At 36.2% G+C, this 18,208-nt stretch overlaps 1 protein-coding gene across 3 annotated transcripts in view; it reads right to left on the bottom strand.

The window, feature by feature from the left end:
• Window positions 1-2,228: 2,228 nt before the first annotated feature.
• Window positions 2,229-18,208, bottom strand: part of TMEM67 (transmembrane protein 67) — a 37,060-nt gene continuing 21,080 nt past the window's right edge. Inside the window, exons 16-28 of one of the 3 annotated variants that reach the window (XM_036436505.2) lie at window positions 16,890-16,988; window positions 15,114-15,212; window positions 14,796-14,882; window positions 12,053-12,152; window positions 11,822-11,961; window positions 10,101-10,241; window positions 9,030-9,110; window positions 8,426-8,542; window positions 6,860-6,976; window positions 6,653-6,757; window positions 5,974-6,076; window positions 3,926-4,068; window positions 2,229-3,496 (exon numbers count right to left, since the gene is read on the bottom strand). In XM_036436505.2, the coding sequence (XP_036292398.1) occupies window positions 3,416-3,496; window positions 3,926-4,068; window positions 5,974-6,076; window positions 6,653-6,757; window positions 6,860-6,976; window positions 8,426-8,542; window positions 9,030-9,110; window positions 10,101-10,241; window positions 11,822-11,961; window positions 12,053-12,152; window positions 14,796-14,882; window positions 15,114-15,212; window positions 16,890-16,988 (1,413 nt within the window). In that variant the 3' untranslated portion in view covers window positions 2,229-3,415. The remainder of the gene's footprint in view (window positions 3,497-3,925; window positions 4,069-5,973; window positions 6,077-6,652; window positions 6,758-6,859; window positions 6,977-8,425; window positions 8,543-9,029; window positions 9,111-10,100; window positions 10,242-11,821; window positions 11,962-12,052; window positions 12,153-14,795; window positions 14,883-15,113; window positions 15,213-16,889; window positions 16,989-18,208) is intronic. The other 2 variants (XM_045581311.1, XM_036436506.2) reach the window with 2 other exon arrangements.

Raw genomic sequence — 18,208 nt, 5'->3', positions numbered from 1 at the left:
TAGCCCTGTGGAAAGTTTACAGACTAAGTCTGAACACCCACTTTACATAAGAAATGCACCGAGAAAGTTCATTTGCTCCATCGATGTCCTATCAATACCTGGTATTCTAAGTTTTAAAATCCTAGCTCTTTTGGTGGTTTTGCAGTGAGTGGTACCTATTTCATTTTATTTTGTGTTCTCATATAAAGGCTGTATTCTCATACGAAGCACTATATGCACTTAATTTGTCACTTGGAAACCCTGTATGGAGAGATGGATCTTCAGCCTCTTGCCTATTTTTCTCTTGGTTTGTCATCTTTTCCTGATTATATGAATTATTTATTCTGAATGGTAGAGCTTTGTCAGATGTTTTTAAATATTTCTTTCTCATATTGAGGTTAATCTTTTTATTCTTATGATGATATATTTTGATGAATAGAGTTCCTAAATTTCAATGTAAATAGAAAAATTATACCTAATGTGAAATACACATAAGTGTAAATTTAATGTAGAATGTAAACTTCAACTTACTAATGTTTTCCGTTAAGATTGGTCTTTTAGCCCTCGCTGGTGTGGCTCAGTGGATAGAGCATCAGCTTGCGGACTGAAGGGTCCCAGGCTCAGTTCCAGTCAAGGGCACATGCCTGGGTTGCAGGGTTGATTCCCAGTATGGGGCGTGCAGGTGGCAGCCGATCAATGATTCTTTCTCATTGTTGATGTTTCTCTCGCTCTCGCTCTCACTCTCTCCCTTCCTTTCTAAAATCAATAAAGATATATCTATATCGCCGAGACCGGTTTGGCTCAATGGATAGAGCGTCGGCTTGGGGACTGAAGGGTCCCGGGTTCGATTCCGGTCAGGGGCATGTACCTTGGTTGTGGGCACATCCCCAGTAGGGGGTGTGCAAGAGGCAGCTGATCGATGACTCTCTCTCATCGATGTTTCTGGCTTTCTATCTCTCTCACTTCCTCTCTGTACAAAATCAATAAAATAATTTTTAAAAAAAAGATATCTATATCTATATCTATCTATATATATATAAATAAAGATTGGCCTTTGGGGGGGATTAAGAAATCTTGTCCTATACAATGTCATAAATACATTCTATGTTATCTTCTAGAAGCTTTATTATTTAACCTTTCACATTTTATATCTACAATAGACCTGAAGTTGACTTTTGTGTGACAGTGGGGTGGAGATTTTTCCATTGGGATATTCAAATGTCCATTGAAAAGCCATCCTTTCCTCACTGCATTGCATGCCACCCTGTCACAGACTATATACCTGTGGATCATTATAGACTCAATTCCAGTGTCACCTGTTTATCCTTGAGCTGCAGAATTATTTTAGGGGCCTATGCATTTCTAGGGGTGATACAAGGTGCACAGCAGCTTGTAAAGAATTCCTAGGATCATGTGGTCAGCAAACTCAGTCAACAAAGCGGAAAACCACTGCTCTAGTGAATGGGGATGACTAGAAACCCAATGCCTGAAATTCGTGCAAGGGGATTGGCCCTCGCAGCCCTGGCTTTGTCCGAAAGGTTGTCAGGACGGTGGTTCTGCTGTGGGGTCTAATTAGCATATTAGCTCCTTATTATATAGGATAAAGAGACTTCGCAATGGTTCTAGTAATCAGTAAAATTAGGAATACAGGTGCAGAGTACAATGAGTTGGTACTATAGAAATAGACAAGAGATTATAAATCTAGTGGAAAAGTAGTCATGTGACCATAACATTTAAATTATGGCAAAGTGAACAAAGGAGTCAACAGTGTATGAAAATCTGAACATTTTTCTTACCTAACCAAAATGAAAAGTTAATTCTGTTAGAAACTAGTGCGGAATCATTTTTAAGTGTCTTTTCTCTGTTTTAATTTATCAGCAGATGATCAACTAATCCTATTTTTTCGAAACTTCCATTTAAAAACATTCACATTAATATTAACTTTGTACATATGGAATAAGAGTTAAATTTCTTTTATGTGCTTCTGTGTAGGCGGTTTTTAAAAATCTGTGCTAGTATATTTATTTGTCTCTGCAGCTTTTGTAAAGGGATTCCTGTAATGTGTCCCTTCAGATACTGGAGTTTCAAATACTTGACTTACTAACCCTCCCTCTTTCTCTTCAACAATTCTCCAGATTCAGGGAAATGTGTAAGATTCAACTTTGGCAATGGCTGGGGATCTCTGCCCCTATATGCTGTATTTATCCCTAAATGCTATTTCATGAAAGACACATTAATTAAACAGGAAATAGAAACACCAAGTATTTTATTCTATACTTTTAATTCAAAAATATAAACAATATTTACATAGCATTACATGTAAGTATTTACACAGTATTAACATAGAAGGCAGTAAGAAATGTTGATTTGGGGATTAATGATCATTATCCTTGAAATATATATAACGTACCTTTCAAGTATACAGTATAAGTGAAAAAGACTGTTAAAAAGTTTAATGAAAAAAAAATCATATAATAAAATATTATTAGCTACATAACTCAGAATTTACATTAAGTATATTTTGGATCCCAATAGTGTTTCCTTATTTAAAAATATAACCCCACAAGCCTACTGTCTTATAAAGACTAAGTTTGCTTTCAGTAAACCACCTTGTTAACATAACATGATAAATAAACAGTTTATTTGTTATTGACAATCGTTAAACATAGAAGAGCAAAATTCTGACAGTGCTTTAAAAATGTTAAGTAATTTAAAGTGTATTCAAAAACTATATTGGGGAAAATATCACATATTATTCCTTAATAAAGATAAATGACATTTTATGAAAAGAGTATATTGACCTACTAACACAGACACATAATGGAATGAATATGTAATGTACCATGTCTTGAGATGACTATTAGTCCAATAGTTAATTAGTCCGCTGCCAAGCAGGGTGAACGATTAAGATGAGGCAAATTGAGTCAGCAATATACAATTTTAAATTTCTAAGTAAACTTAAAAAATGTTTTTCAACATTCATTTAACCATAAAATATGTAAAACAAGAAAATACTAAACTAAAAACTAGGCTGGAACTTGAAGTCAAATAATTTTTTCAATGTGAGATAATGCAGGCAAATCCAAGCTTAAAAATAATCTAGAAACAAATGATGGGGACTGTTTTGATAATCATTAAAAAAGTGTTACGTTGAAAGCAACATCTGGATTTTTTGGCCTCATTGTCAAGTGCTGTCTAATCTATGAGTTGGTGAATTAAATACTACATATAATGGTAACACAGTATTTCCCATTATATCTTCTTATAAGCTCTGAGAACAAATTATGTATCCACAAATTATAAAAATCTTTCTGTAGGTTAAAAACAAATACAAAATATAATAATTTGTATTTAAAAAATATGGCAAACTAACCTGATAATCATGACCTTTTTTGGCTATGATCACATTGATTTTTTAAGTTATCTATTCAGTAAATTAAATCAAAAACCTTTGATCCACCAACGTTTTGGATGCCAAATTCTTCTGTCCTACTATATTACGAATAAATTTAAAAACCTGGAAGGGAAAATAAAACAATTCAGAATTATAAAAATCTACATATAAAGAACACTACATGTGCAAATCAATTATAATATCTAAATTAAACTGGCCCTGGGCTAGATCTCCAGTGCTTGCCTTTTTATTACGTTAGCATCTGGCACAGAGAGTGTATGGGGGTCTGATTGCTGCTCACATCTGGCACTAGGATATGGAAAATGTAAGTGCTCAGTAACTTGTGCCCTCCATAAGACCCCAGTATTTCATCGACTCGACAGAGTATAGAAGACAGTGGTTGAAATGTTATTCATTTTGGGGGTGGGGTTAATCATATCTAAATCTTTACAAATTCCTAGCGAAGTCATTGTTTTCTGCTATGAAAATAAACACGTCTACTTCCAACACTTTCTTTTTAAAAAGAAACCCAGAAAAAACATAAACCTTTACCTCTTGTTGCAGATATGTAAGGAAGGCTGCTAAAATAAAGTTCTGGCAAGCCAAGTCCACAACACAGAAGAACAGCAGGTCATAAATGAGAAGAGTGGCTTCATTTCCATAATACAGAACACTGCTGAATGAATAACCGTCATCTATTTAAAAAACAACAATTTGTAAGATATAAATTAGCAATCAAAAAAGATCAGTCAAGGAACTCTGCTCATGAAATTCAGTTTTAACATTTGCATCAAGGGTTGGTAATTGCGAGTAGTGTAAGTTTATCATCAATACCTTTCAAAGACCAAGTAATGAATATCCCTTTCTGTTTATATAACTAAAGGCTAAAGAATCCTCGAGTTAAAAAAGCAAAACAGAACCAACGAGGACTATGACTTGTGTCTCAAATAGTCCTCTCAGGTTCTGCTCTGAAACCTCTTCTCGCTTCACAAGGAGAGATTTTTCCTTTCGGAGACGTAAACACCCTTTTAAGATTCTGGAGGAAGCTCCAGACCTTGCACCAAAAGGAGGAAACATCAAGCACACAAATGCGAATCCTGCACACGCTTCAGGAGGTTCCGAGAACCACTGAGCGGCAGTGGGCCCAGCCAGGGGCTCTCACACAGGGACCTGTGGCTGCGGGCGATGGTCTTGTCCGGGAGCTGCTTACAGGGCTCTCTTCCGCCTGTGAAAGTCCCCTGGCCTTTATGTTATTTCCCTACATTTAACATTTAACTTTCATTTTATTTAAGTTCTTAAAAACGTGTGTGTGTGTGCGCGCACGTGCGTGTACGTGTGTATACAATTTACAGATCAGATCTGCTTAGGACTCTTGGATGACATCCATGTTCATTTCTTTAACCGTAGTTACCAAATTGTTTCCAACATGTATCTCTATTAGAATACAGTGCTGAGCATGCACCCCACAGTAGGCATATTTTATTAATTATTTCTATATATTACCCATTTAAAAAAATATAAATTAAAAATGATGGGACTGCAAATATACAAATAGACATTTTAATAATTTCTTCTCACATCTCCAAGGAGCAACCTGCATGCCTCCTATGGTACAAAAATTTAAAAAAGACAAAAAAACCCAAAAGTTTCTGGAAACTGCAGGCTAGAGTGAAACTAGGGTATCAGACAAAGCCTTGGGGCTGGGTCTCGGCCCTCTCTCCCCCAAGAACTCTCTCACTGTGTCCGCTTTGCCCGAGGCTTCCCTCCTAAAGCTCTTCAGTGCGTAATGCCCGTCTCCCTCTGCACACGTCTCTGCCTCTCTGCCCTTGACGCTCCTGTCTGACAAGAGCAACTTATATTTAAGACCCTGCTCAAGCTCCTGGCTTCGCCCGGTGTCTGGTTGAGTTTTCTGCTTTCCCTGCTGTCTCCAGTGCAAGCTGTGCCTGCACACATCTATCCCATCCACAGGCCGACCTCTCCTAGTCCACCAAGAAGCTGCTCCAGGGAGAGACCGCTGGTCTGTGTGGCCCAGGACTGGCCCACGTGGCACTGGGGGAGGCACGGCGAGTGCAGTGAGGCTGGGACACTGGTTATTACAGCCATTCTTACCAAGTCAGACAGGCGCCTATCAGTCACATGACAAATGGCACAGACATTAATTTTTTAATGTTAAAAAATCATGGTTAGTCACTATTCCCATCACAGATTACCTGCAATTCTTTAAGAATTTGAATAAAATGAAAATTAAATGTTAAAAATTAGTCACAAATGTTATTCAAGTCTTTCATAAGTTTGCTACTGAATGGACATTCCAATAAGATCTGAATTTTATTTGTTTTACTATTTCTTCTATGTGCGCTATTGCTTTTGAAATTCAGCTTTTTTACTTTCTTGTAGAATAATTACATTTTATGTATTTGTTTCTAGATACACGACATGACAAAATAGAAATGAGAAACTACTATAATTCCATGAAATTAACTGAAATCGTTTTCTTTTTATATAAATTTATAAAATCAAAAGAAAAATCAATAACTACAACTTTTTTTTTTCTCAAACTTTGAAAATAGTAAAGTTCTGCAAAGACAGTTGAACAATACCATTATAAAAGATGCTTTTTTCCATTGGTTCCATGAATTCTATTCCAAGAATTTTTTCAAGAAGCAATTTATCTTTTATGAAGTAGTCCATGTCCTTATGAACCTAGTACAAAAAAAACCACAGTCATTTAAAAATTAGCATTGAAATAAATGTTTCCCAATTATTTTTTTAATAGAAAGAAAACAAATAATGGTACACAAAGAAGATCTGTTCTTCAAAAAGACTTAATTTACTCCATTGGGCTTTATAACAAAATTCCTTTTAGGAATATTTTAATTTTTAAATGCCCTTAGTAGTAATTAGGGCTAGATATACTGACAATTAATTTATAAGAAGTTTTTCAGGAATACAGCCATAGCAAAATATATTTCTAGAATAAATAATATGAAAGATTTTGGTAGCTGGCTAACAAAATTTCAGTATTGACATAGGTATAGACAATATGCTAACAGACATGTAAAATCTCATTTTACTTTTACATAACCTACATCTATATTCTTAAGCCACATGATTAATTTTAACAAAAAAACAAAACAAAAAACAAACAAACAAAAAAAAACAAGGTAGGGCTATCCTAAGTCCACCACCTTGCTTAGCTAAAGAAATAACTGATATTCTTGGTTAACTTTTTAAACTGCATTTTGATTCTAGCTTAAGTATAAATGCTGACATACATACATGATCGATGAAAGAGCCCAGAAATTTATTCATAGTATTATATGCCTTTATACTCTGCTCAAAAGAACTTGCTGATGAACTCAATAGTCTAGCAGGGCCATTTTTCTAGTGTGAAAAGAGATAAGAATAAATGCAAATGTCTTAACATTCTTGGCATTTAAACATAAAATACTGGCAAAATATATCTTAATCATATTGTATACAAACCCTTATTAGAGTCTCATGAATTCTGTCGTAGTGCTGTCTCATCTGGCTAGAAATTGCAATCTGGAAAGTCTGACCCTCTGTGTTGGGTACCAAACCTCTCTGGCTACACAAGTTTTCCTGAAAAGTTAATGGACTTAAATCAAGATAAAGGTTATGAAAATTTCTCCTGTGTGTATGTGGGTTTTTTTTTTAAGATAACTTTTTCTTTCAGTTGGTATTACATATTACAAAATTCAGATACCAATTGAAATTTTACTGAAACCATACTTGAGACAAAGAGATTCCAACATTATCCAAGGTTCCCATTCTCTCAAGGTTTTATTGATCTCTATTTTTCCATATTCCCTTGCAGGTCTCTATCATCTCCTTTATTCTCTCCTACTTAAAAAAAAAATCCAGGTATAGTCCCTTTTTCAATAAATCTTCTTGTATTTTCCTCTTAGGTATATAATTACCAGGTTTGTTTAATCTATCCTTCCAAATTTTCTTTTAAAAAAACAAACAAACCTCAGATACTATGTCATTTCATTTGTAAATACTTCTGTATATATCCCTAATAAGGTCTTTTTAAAATTACATATGTATGTTTTTCAATTACAGTTTATATTCAATATTATTTTGTATTAGTTTCAAGTGCATCTAATAAGGTTTGTTTAAAAAAAAAAAAAAAAACTGCCATGCCATTCTTAGACTTTTTAATCTTAATATAACATATAATCCATTAAATCTTTTAGATTTTTCCCCAAATTTTTTATAATTGATTTGTTTGAATCAAGATCCATAGTCAACACATTGTATTTGATTGCTTTGTTTCTTAAATTTATCTTATTATCCAGCAGTTTTCTCCCATCGCCGCCACCCCTTTTTATTGTCATGTCTTTCATTTGGAGTCATTGGGTCTTTGTCCTGTGAAACATCTTATTTTTTTTTAATTAATGAATCTATTTATTTGAGTTTTTTTCCTGTGAAACATCTTATATTCTAAATTTTACTAAGAGCTTCCTGTGATATTATTTAATTTTCCTCTCTATCCCCTCTATTTCCTATAAACTAGTGGGTAGATCTAGAGGCTTGATTATATTCTTAGGCAAGAATATTTCATGGGTGACATGTACTTTGCACTGTGCCATGACAGGAAGTACATAATGTCAGTTTTCCTAATTTTTACTTGTAAGATTGAGCCAGTGAATTCAGATTATGAGAACCTGATTCCAGATTACCAAATTCTCTCTCTACTTTCATTTAATAGTTTTAGCATCCATTGATGATTATAGCCTATATTAGTCATTACAAAATAATAATTTTTACCTTAGAATTCCTTTTACTGTCTTATATAAAGAAGAACTTTCTCTCATGAATTATTTGGGTATTCTGAAATACATTTCATATAGGAACTGCAGCATGAAATTTAATTCTTTCCCTTTATCAATGTTCAGGGTAATGAGTTGGTATCCTAGCAACTTTCAAAATAATTAATGAGGATTGAAAATATATATTATTACAAATCCTAGATTAAGAAAAGAGAACCTATCCTTCAACTTAAAAGGATGTAAAGTACATTCCTACCGCTTCTCTTTTCAAATTCATATTCATTTCTTCCATGTTAGTATCTGCATGCCCATGTACTGATCTGCCATGAATGTAATATCCAAAACATTTGTGGGATAACAGAAACACTGATATCTATAAAATGATGAAAAGAATAAGGAGCAATTAGCAATTTATCTGCAAAGCAGTGAAAATTAACTTTTCTTAAAATTGCTTCCTTTCAAAATAAAGAGGGTTGAATTTTTGGAAAATATTTGAAGAAGATAAGAAGGTAATAAAGGATAGTGAGGTTATTTTTAAAATAAAAGTAGATGGAAAAGAGATTGAAGATATTTTCTAAGAAAGTAAGAAATAGGTTGATATATGAAAATTTTTCTCAGCTAGATGAACTATTCGGTGGCATAAGGAATTCATAATTAAGAAACTGCAAATAAAAATGAAAAAATGAAGACAGAAAATATTAACTTGTAGCTCATTATAACTATCTCTGGAATTAACAACCAGTGGAAATTAGTCTAAGAATCCAATTATACCAAATCACTTTTAAAGCCTCTCTTAATGTATTCATGACCTTTAAAAAGGGAAAAATAACAGTTGCAAGATAAAGTCAGAAAGTACTTACATTGCTCATAGAGCATAAATCCACAAACTGTCGAATTTTATCCTCTATAAATCTCTCATAAAAGACAGCAAAGAACACGATCTGAAACATTAAGCCAAGTTCAAGCTTATTAACTTTTAGGATTTAATTTTCTTTTATAGTCACAATGTAGTATCTTAAGACAAACGAAGTTCCAACCAAGAACCCGATGGCCCTAATGGTTCTTATGGGATAAAATCCTCATCATTTCTGACTCTTCTGTCAGATGGGACCTGAGGCTGAGGAGATTTATTTTTAGTTTCAATAAATATTTTAAAGAAAAATTCACAAGGAGTATTGGCAATCTGAGTGAGTTTTAATGATACTAAGTAATGGTTAATACGTTATATTTCAGAGGAAAAAAAGAATATTAGAGGTAAGTTAGCCATCCTGTAGTTATAAACTAAACAAAGAGTTCATCATCTGACTAGAAAGCTTCAGACTATTGGTAAGAATGTATCTCTGCAATCAGAATGCCTGGGTTCCAACTGCAGCTCTGCCACGCTCTAATTGTATAAACAAAGTAGGCACATTGTAGCATAAATGTAATGTATCAATGCAAAAACTAGGGATATTTAAGTATCATAGAATACTCGAGGCCCAGTGCATGAATTTCGTGCACTGGGGTGTGTGTGTGTCCCTCAGCCCAACCTGCACCTTCTCCAATCTGGGATCCCTCTCACAATCCAAGACTGCTGGCTCCCAAACACTCGCCTGCCTACCTGCCTGCTTGATTGCCCCTAACTTCTTCTGTCTGCCAGCCTGATATAGCTTTAGGCAACTGTTTAACCTTTCATGCCTCAGGGATGTCATCTGTAACAGGAGGTTACTAACAGACCTATCTCTGAGGGCTACCATAAAATTTTAAAAAGTTAACATGCACAACACAATTCACACAGTGCCTGGATTACACATTACATAAGAATTAGTTATTAGCTATTATTGTTCTTATTGTCAGTTATCAGAATGTGGTCAATATCTGAGGATAATCAGTATGTAAACAGTTATAAATATAGAGAGGCAATGCTGCTTAAAAATATAATCTCTTGTTACCTGTATCATTCCAATCACTAGCCAGAGAGCAGAAGACACTGCATATCTCAAAATGCGACTATAAGGAGCTATGTAGCTGGATGGGTCTCTGGAAAGACTGGAGGATGAATCCATTAATGCTAAGTTCTTAAATCCCACAACCTGTAGTGAAAAGGAAAAATAATAATTTAAAAAGACAAGGAAGAAGGAAACTTCTCTAGTTTAAAAATTATTCCTCCCTAATTACCTTAAAAAAATGAAAATATTCAAGTTCATATAAACAGTAGAAAATCTAGATAAAAGTAGTTATCCAGTATTTTTAATTACAAAACACTTAACATAAAATAGTTCATCTGGTATTTTCTTCAATATAAATGAAGGCCAAATATAACCCTATTATCATTTACACTGAAAAAGCTCAAAAATTTGTCAGAGGAATAAAACTTTCTTCAGTAAACTGCCAATGAAAAAACAGCATTTCATGAGATTTTAACATGTGCCAGATACTATGCAAAATTCCTTTTACGTTAAAGAAATCTACATGACTATTGAATCCAGTGTTTCTAAACTTACTTGGATATAAATTTTTTTCCCTTTAAAGCTTTAAAAAACACTATTATCAATAACTGAAATAGTATTCATATGTCCTAGGGACACATATTCTCCTAGCTTTAAAAAAGGAAAGAAAGAAGAGAAGAGGGGAAGAAGGCAAAGGGAAGGAAGGCAAAGGACAGACATAAGATTAATGATTCCTGAGAAAATCTGTTACCTATATAAATAGTTTCCATATTTCAGTCCCATATCCAGTATTGAATACTTCCTTTAATAATTCCAACCAGATCCATGAACTAGCCATAAAGGGCATTTACCCATTCACTGTGTCTTGTTCTGCTCTTAACATAGAACACAGTTCATAGGAGGTGTTCAATAAAAAAATTGTTGGAAAATTTCAACCTTATAATAGTGGTTCTAATACAGGACTAAGAATATGAATCATGAAGGGACTTTTTCAAAATACCTCTCCCGGGCAAACCTCAGAGCTACTGAATCAAACACAGTCTCTAGGGGACGAGGCGAGGCACAGGTATTTAGTTAGTAAAAGCTTTTCCAGGGCATTCTGCTATCAGCCAATGGTTTACGAGCAACCGAATTCAGAGAGACAGAACAGGGTGGTTGTTTTCAGGGGCTGGAGAGAGGGAATGGCCAGTTGTTTGAATGGGCACAGCATTTCAGTTTTGCAATATGAAAAGACTTCTAGAAATTATTATTGAACTGTATCCTTAAAATGGTTAAGATGATAATTTTCACATTATGGATATTTTACCATGATTTTTAAAAAGCCACTCCTGTGTTGTTGTTTTTAAATTTAATTCTCACCCAAAGAGTGAGGATACTTCTTCCACTGATTTTTAGGGAGCGGAGGCAGGGGAAAGGGGACAGAGAAACACCAAGGTGAGGAAGACACATCAATTGGTTGCCACCCACTGGCGGCCCGACTGGGGCTGAGGCTTGAACCTGCACCCGAGGCATGTGCCCTGAACCACAGCCCCCCTGTCCGAGGGCGACACCCTAAACACCGAGCCAAACCGGCCAGGGCAGAGCCACTCCTCTTTGTAATCGTTTGAACAATGTTCCAGCCTTTAGAAAACTTCAGAGCACATGAAAACTTAGCTGGAATTAAATTAAACTGGCATCTATGTGGTACCCGTAAGTCGCATACAATTACGTCAAACCGTTCATACCTCCAAAAAGAAGAGGACAGTGAGTCCTTGAAACAGTGGATTAATTTTCCTCACAGTCTGAATTTCATTCCATTCATTTGCTACAAAATACGTCCTCCATATGCTTACGGGCACGGTGGCACTCCGCACACCGCCCTCACCTGGTCAGGGGGATAAAATGGGGAAAAGGGTCACTTCGTCTTTGTTCTGCAAGGAGAGCAAAGGATTTTGGCACGAATGGTTACTTGTTACCTTCAACGGCTTTCAGAACCTTTCCTTTTGGTCGCTCCCAGTCGATAAAGAATATATCAATGGTAACCTGGGATACGAGCTTATGCAGAAACTGCAGCGCCTGAGAATGACAAACAGAACACTAAAAGCATCCACACTAAGCCTACTTATAAAACCATATTAATTCTTTTCTGCGTGTTTGGTTTTTGTTAGTCCTCACAAGGATTTTTCCATTGATTTTTTTTTTTTTTTTAAGAGGGAGATGGAGAGAGAGAAGGAAAGGGAGAGAGATGAGAAAGAGAGACACATCAATGGTTTGCTTCCCAAACATGCAATCAAGCTGGGGATCCAACCTGCAATCCAGGCACATGCTCTTGTCCGGGAACCAAACCTACGCCCCTTCTGTATACGGTTTGACACTTTCAACAACTTAGCAACACCAGCCAGAGCACCAATACTAATTCTTTAAAAGCAAATATGCTGCAGTCATAAGAACATACAATTTTCACAAGTGACAAAGTTATAATACCATCAGAAATCACTAGAATTTCATAAAATAACATGGAATCACCTAATTCACAGAAATTTTATGCACATATTATTTCGCTGTCCCTTCCTCCATCTTTGTTTGCAATAAGAATATGAAAAAGGGAGAGATATACTGCCTCTCCTCTACAGGGCCCTTGCATAACTGACTCTCTTTTCCAAGGTTTCCAGAAAGAGACTTGGTTTTCTAGATAATCTGATTTCTTTATAAGTAAAGATATTTTCCCACTGTAATTTTCTTGTTCTAATTAAAGTTTTAAGGTTCTTTAATAGTCCTTTTTTTTTCTTTTCTATTTCTGGTATTGAGATTTCTGATTTAAAATGTGGCTGAAACACATATTTTTCATTTATAGAAAATAAGATCTTTAAAATGAGGCATTCTTCCTAGTTGATGCATTATTAATCAAAGGATAAAAATCTATGGGGCCGAAACCAGTTTGGCTCAGTGGATGGAGTCGGCCTGCAGACTCAAGGGTCCCAGGTTCGATTCCGATCAAGGGCATGTACCTTGGTTGCAGGCACATCCCCGGTGGTGGGTGTGCAGGAGGCAGCTGATTGATGATTCTCTCTCATCAATGTTTCTGACTATCCGTCCCTCTCCTTTACTAACTCTGTAAAAAATCAATAAAATATATATATTTTTAAATCTAAGAATGGGGTGATTCCTCTCCTCAAGGAGGTCACAATAAGTGGGAAAAGCAGTTACTAATCATCATACAGCGAGATGAGGTCTACCACAGAGGCATGTAAAGAGCTTCAGTTACACTGACAAGGAAGTGAGGAGAGGGATGCTATGGGAAGAGGAGAAAAGGACTGTGAAGACAGAGAAAACAAATTCTAAGATTCCAGTACCTTTTACTTTCTATTTACAGAAACAAAATTCATGCCTGAAGGCATTTTGTCCCCGTTGTGAGGGTATCATCAGATTTTAAAGAAGAAAGTCATAAAATGAAATATTATTTTATCAAATTAGCTATAAATCATTGAATTCAAACATATTTATGGCTCCCTAGAAAAAGTTATTTAAACCAGATTTTCAAAATGAGCTATTATTCATCAAAGTAGTACAGCCCTAGCCAGTTTGACTCAGTGGATAGAACATCAGCCTGCAGACTAAAGGGTCCCGGGTTCAATTCTGATTTAGGGCACATGCCTGGGTTGTGGGCTCAATCCCCCTGCTGTGCAGGAGGCTCCTAGTAGATCAATGATTCTCTCTCATCATTGATGTTTGTATCTCTTTCTCTCCCTTCCTCTCTGAAATCAATAAAAATACATTTTTTTTTTAAAAGAGTAGACTTCCTATGTAAAACAGTAATTCATGCTTTCTTTCAAAATCCAACTAAATTACAAAGATTTTGAAAGTCCAGTAAAACCTTGGTTCTTGGATATCTCCCATCTTGAACAATCGGTTATTGACCAAGTTGTTTTCAAAAAAATTTCTCAGTTGTTGAACAAAACTTCTGTTCTCTACCCAACTACCCTTTCATGTTGACACCTGTATGATCAGTCACACGTCTCCCAGGTGACAGAGGTGAGAATGCGCGAGTATGAATCCGTTTACCACTAATCCTTGTTAACATCTCAGGAAATTATGCTGTAAATATTTCAGTGGGTTTTTGTGTTTTTTGCTTTTGTTGCTGCTCATTAATATTAAACACATACAGTAAGTCATCATGGGTCCTAAGAAGGTTAGTGAAAGCAGTAAAGTGAAAAGGAAAGCTGTGAGAATAATGACAGAGCTTAAAAAAGAAATAATTGCCAAGTACGACAGAACTGTTTGCATGTCTGATCTGGCTATTGACTATGGCACGGTGAAATTCATGATTAGCGCAATTATAAAACAGAAAGAGGCCATTAGGAATGCTAATGTTTCTAAGGGTATGAATGTGCTCACAAAACAAAGATCCCAGGCAACTGGAAAAGGTTAACTCATGGAATTATTTGGGAAACTGGAACGGATTAATTTAATTTACATTGTTTCTAATGGGAACAAATGATTCAGTTTTCAATCAAATCATTCCTTGAATGGCCTTCTGAAATGAATTAAGTTGAATCATTGAATTCAAACATTTATGGCTCTACTGTGCTTTAATCATTGAATTCAAACATTTATGGCTCTACAAGTGCATTAGCAGGCCTTTTACATTTTTAAAAATTTTTTAATTAAATTATTATCTTTGTACATATAATGTTTTTGAACCTGTGCTTTCAACCTTACCTTCAGAGCAAAAGCGCATCCCACAAAACTAACAAAACGTTCCTCCTGAGTCGGCGTTGGTAGAAAAACAGAGACAGACTTCTGTGCCTGTGACAAAAATTACACCAGTAAATGTAACAGGCTTTTACTAACCCGAAGAAAGCATAGAGGAAGGCCGTATTGCTCCCAATAAACACAGTGTACTCAAGGAATGCTGAGCTCAGCACTTGTCTCAACGCCCACATCAGAAACACCCCCAAATCCAAGTAGCTCCTTCCAAATGAGCACTTACAGTTACTCCTAAATTGGCATTCAGCTCAAATTCAGAAACTCACTCACTTTGAAGAAAATGAGCCAATAGAGACCTGTGGCCACAGTGATGATAACAAATACACTGGTCAGATCACCAGCGTAGTACACCAAGAATTTCATAACTGTCTGCAATTTAAAAAGAATGACAGCTGTTATACACTCAATGCCGTTATGCCACCACTTTTAATAGCATATTCTGTACCCGCTGCTCGAGCTTGCAGCCTTGTTTCATGTATGCATGGATCAGCTAGGAAGACCAACTGCGGCCACTCCCAGGCACCCTTTGGGCCCTTACCTCTGGGTCCATTCCCCATTGCCTGTCTCATTCAGCCCTCCTCCTCTCTCTCCTTCTGCGACAGAGCCACTTCCCAATGTTCTCCCAGTTTAGAGGCCTTCTCCTGCGCCTGTCCGCCACGCTACCACCAGGGTCAGCTTCCTCGAGTATAAACTGGATTGACTGTCCCTCTTCACCAGTGACCCTCCGCTGAAATACAAATTCCTAACCCGTAAGGTCCTGCACAACCTAGACCAAAACTAACTTTTTCAGCTTCATCTGCCAATGCCGGTCTTTTAGTGATTTGCCACCCCACACTTTTCATCCCAAACATTTTGTGGAATGAAATGGGTACTGTCTCATCAAATATGCTTCCCTTATTCTCTCTGGTAAACTCCTGTGAGCTCTGAGGGCAGAGGCCGTGTCTGTCTTTGCTCACGATCACGTATCACAGCACCCAATAGAGGGCCGGGCCCCAGCAGTGGCCCGGTGACTGGTGTGGATGCAGATAAAAATACTCCAGCTTCTCTGCGAAGCCCTTCCTGACCATCCCAAATGGAAGTCACAGCCCACCCCTCTGAGTGCCGTGGCCTGCTCAGTTTGGAGTCGGAAAGATACCCTAGCACAAACAAGCTACTGTGCTGCTTTTTCATATTCCTCATCAGCTAGATGGAAATACCTATTCCTGAGTCGCTATAAAAATTAAATGAGTGTAAAATGTATTTAATGCCTGCCAAAATTTCCTCTGTGGAAAATGGGAATAGTCATACCCAACTTCATACAGCTATTGTGAGGATTAAATGAATTATACATGTAAAAATTAAAAAAGTGCCTGGCACATAGTAAATATTCAATAAGTGATAGATAAAAATTAAAACAAAATCTATTTTAAAAGAGAAGTAAAACTGCAAAGTTAAAAGAATAAAACACGGGAGAAAATATTTTTGAACTTGAGATGGGAAAGGCCTTCTTAAGCAAGATCTTAAAAGCAAAATATATTATAACATGAAAAACTATTCAGATGTGACAATATCAAAATTAAACACAGGAACACATAGATAAATAACAGAGGGGTCACACTTGGAGAAGAAATTTCAACATTAAAAAAAAAGGGGGATTCATATTTAGAAAATACAAACAAACAAACCCCTTTAAATAAGAACAATTGGAAGTCTAATAGAAAAATGGGGCAACAGATATAGACAAAAGGGAAAACCCAAATGATGCATGAAGCATATGAAGAGCAATCAGAGAAATAAAAACTGAGTCAACAATGACATACTCCTTACACCCCCAGGTTGGCACAAAATGGGAAGGCTGGGAAAATACCTAGTGCTGGTGAGGGCGTGAGGAAGAAGAGCCGCACTGAGGGGCATGCAGATGGGGTGCAGCAATGTGGGAGGGGAAGGAGGGACGCTGCTACTCCAGAGAAACTCCAGGCAAACTTTTTACTCACCCACCAGCTGTGTCTTATTAGAACATACAATAGTCAAAGCTAAAAATATACTTCAGATCTCCCGAGACCGTACCTGTAAATCAATCATAGGACTCCCAATGCGCCTCTTCCATCCCGCTGTCTTCAAAAGAGCTGTTAAAACAGCTAGCCCACCCAACACTCCCAAAGCAATCTAAGGAAAGAAAAGAAAATTTAGGAATTTATATAATTTCCCCCATCAGTGTTTAAAAAGAACACTATAAAGTCTAAAAATACTAAAAACATGGTAGTGGATGGTATGCTCAAAGAACATAGGAGCCAAACTGAAGACCCCCCCACCCCCAATGGCCACATCTGGAACAATTTGGCAAGAAAATAGTGATTGAACTATGATCATAAGAATAAATAGGTATCCACTAGTCCTTACTGATTTAAATAAATAAGTAAATAAATAAATGTGGGCAAAAGAACAGCTCGTCTTTATATAATTTCAATTGACAAATATAGAAGAAATGATGGAAACAGAAAATCACCATCACACACATATCACAGTAATACTTTCTACAGGCAAGAATTGTCAATAGACACTAAAATTAGAGGTCAGAATAATAAGTGTGATATCTGCCTAATCTCAAAGCATTTCTCCCCAAGATATTTATTAGTTACAAATGGTAAAATACAGTAGAGAACTCTACAGATAATCATCTTAGTCATATGATCAAAGTTAATATCAATAATAAGATATATGGACATCAAATATTTTGACATGATTCACTGAGAAGGGCATAGTATCATTTCTGTAGTATTGTTACAGAAAACCGAAGAAGATCAAAGCAATACCAGAGAGATGGAGTTACATTTATTATGCGCAGGTCCAGAGGAAAATGTCTCTCAAATTCTGGGACCTAACATGTAGGAATTCTCCCTATTTATATGATTTTACCCTCTTTATCTCCCAAATATGGAGTGTTTCTGGCCCCTTTTGCAAGTTCTTAAAGAGCCCGTATGTGCTGGGCCTTGAGATCTCAATCAGAGGCCCAGCCTGGTGCCAGCACTGATAACCTTGCCTGGGGAAAGTTTAATGGCCTACCTGAAGTGGGAATAGTCTTAGCAAGCAAGAATTTACAGAAGCCAATTAGCAGGCTTAAAATTTCAAACAGCAGTTTTCATATAAGATGGATGCTTCAGTATCTGTTCTAAAACTACATTTAATCATGGGAAGATATCACATTAGCCCAATTAAGAGCCATAATAATTCAAAAGTAGTAGGGTCAGGTATGAAAGACAAAGAACAACTAAAGAACTGTCACAGATCAAAGGAGAAGCCAGCTAAAAGCAATATGCAACCCTGGACTGCATCCTAAACAAAAAAAGGATAGTAAAAAATGTGAAATTCAAGTTAGTAGGATTATA

Source organism: Pipistrellus kuhlii, unplaced genomic scaffold, assembly GCF_014108245.1.
Source record: "Pipistrellus kuhlii isolate mPipKuh1 unplaced genomic scaffold, mPipKuh1.p scaffold_m20_p_14, whole genome shotgun sequence".
Taxonomy (NCBI): domain Eukaryota; kingdom Metazoa; phylum Chordata; class Mammalia; order Chiroptera; family Vespertilionidae; genus Pipistrellus; species Pipistrellus kuhlii.
This window is presented reverse-complemented; position numbering and strand designations above follow the sequence as displayed.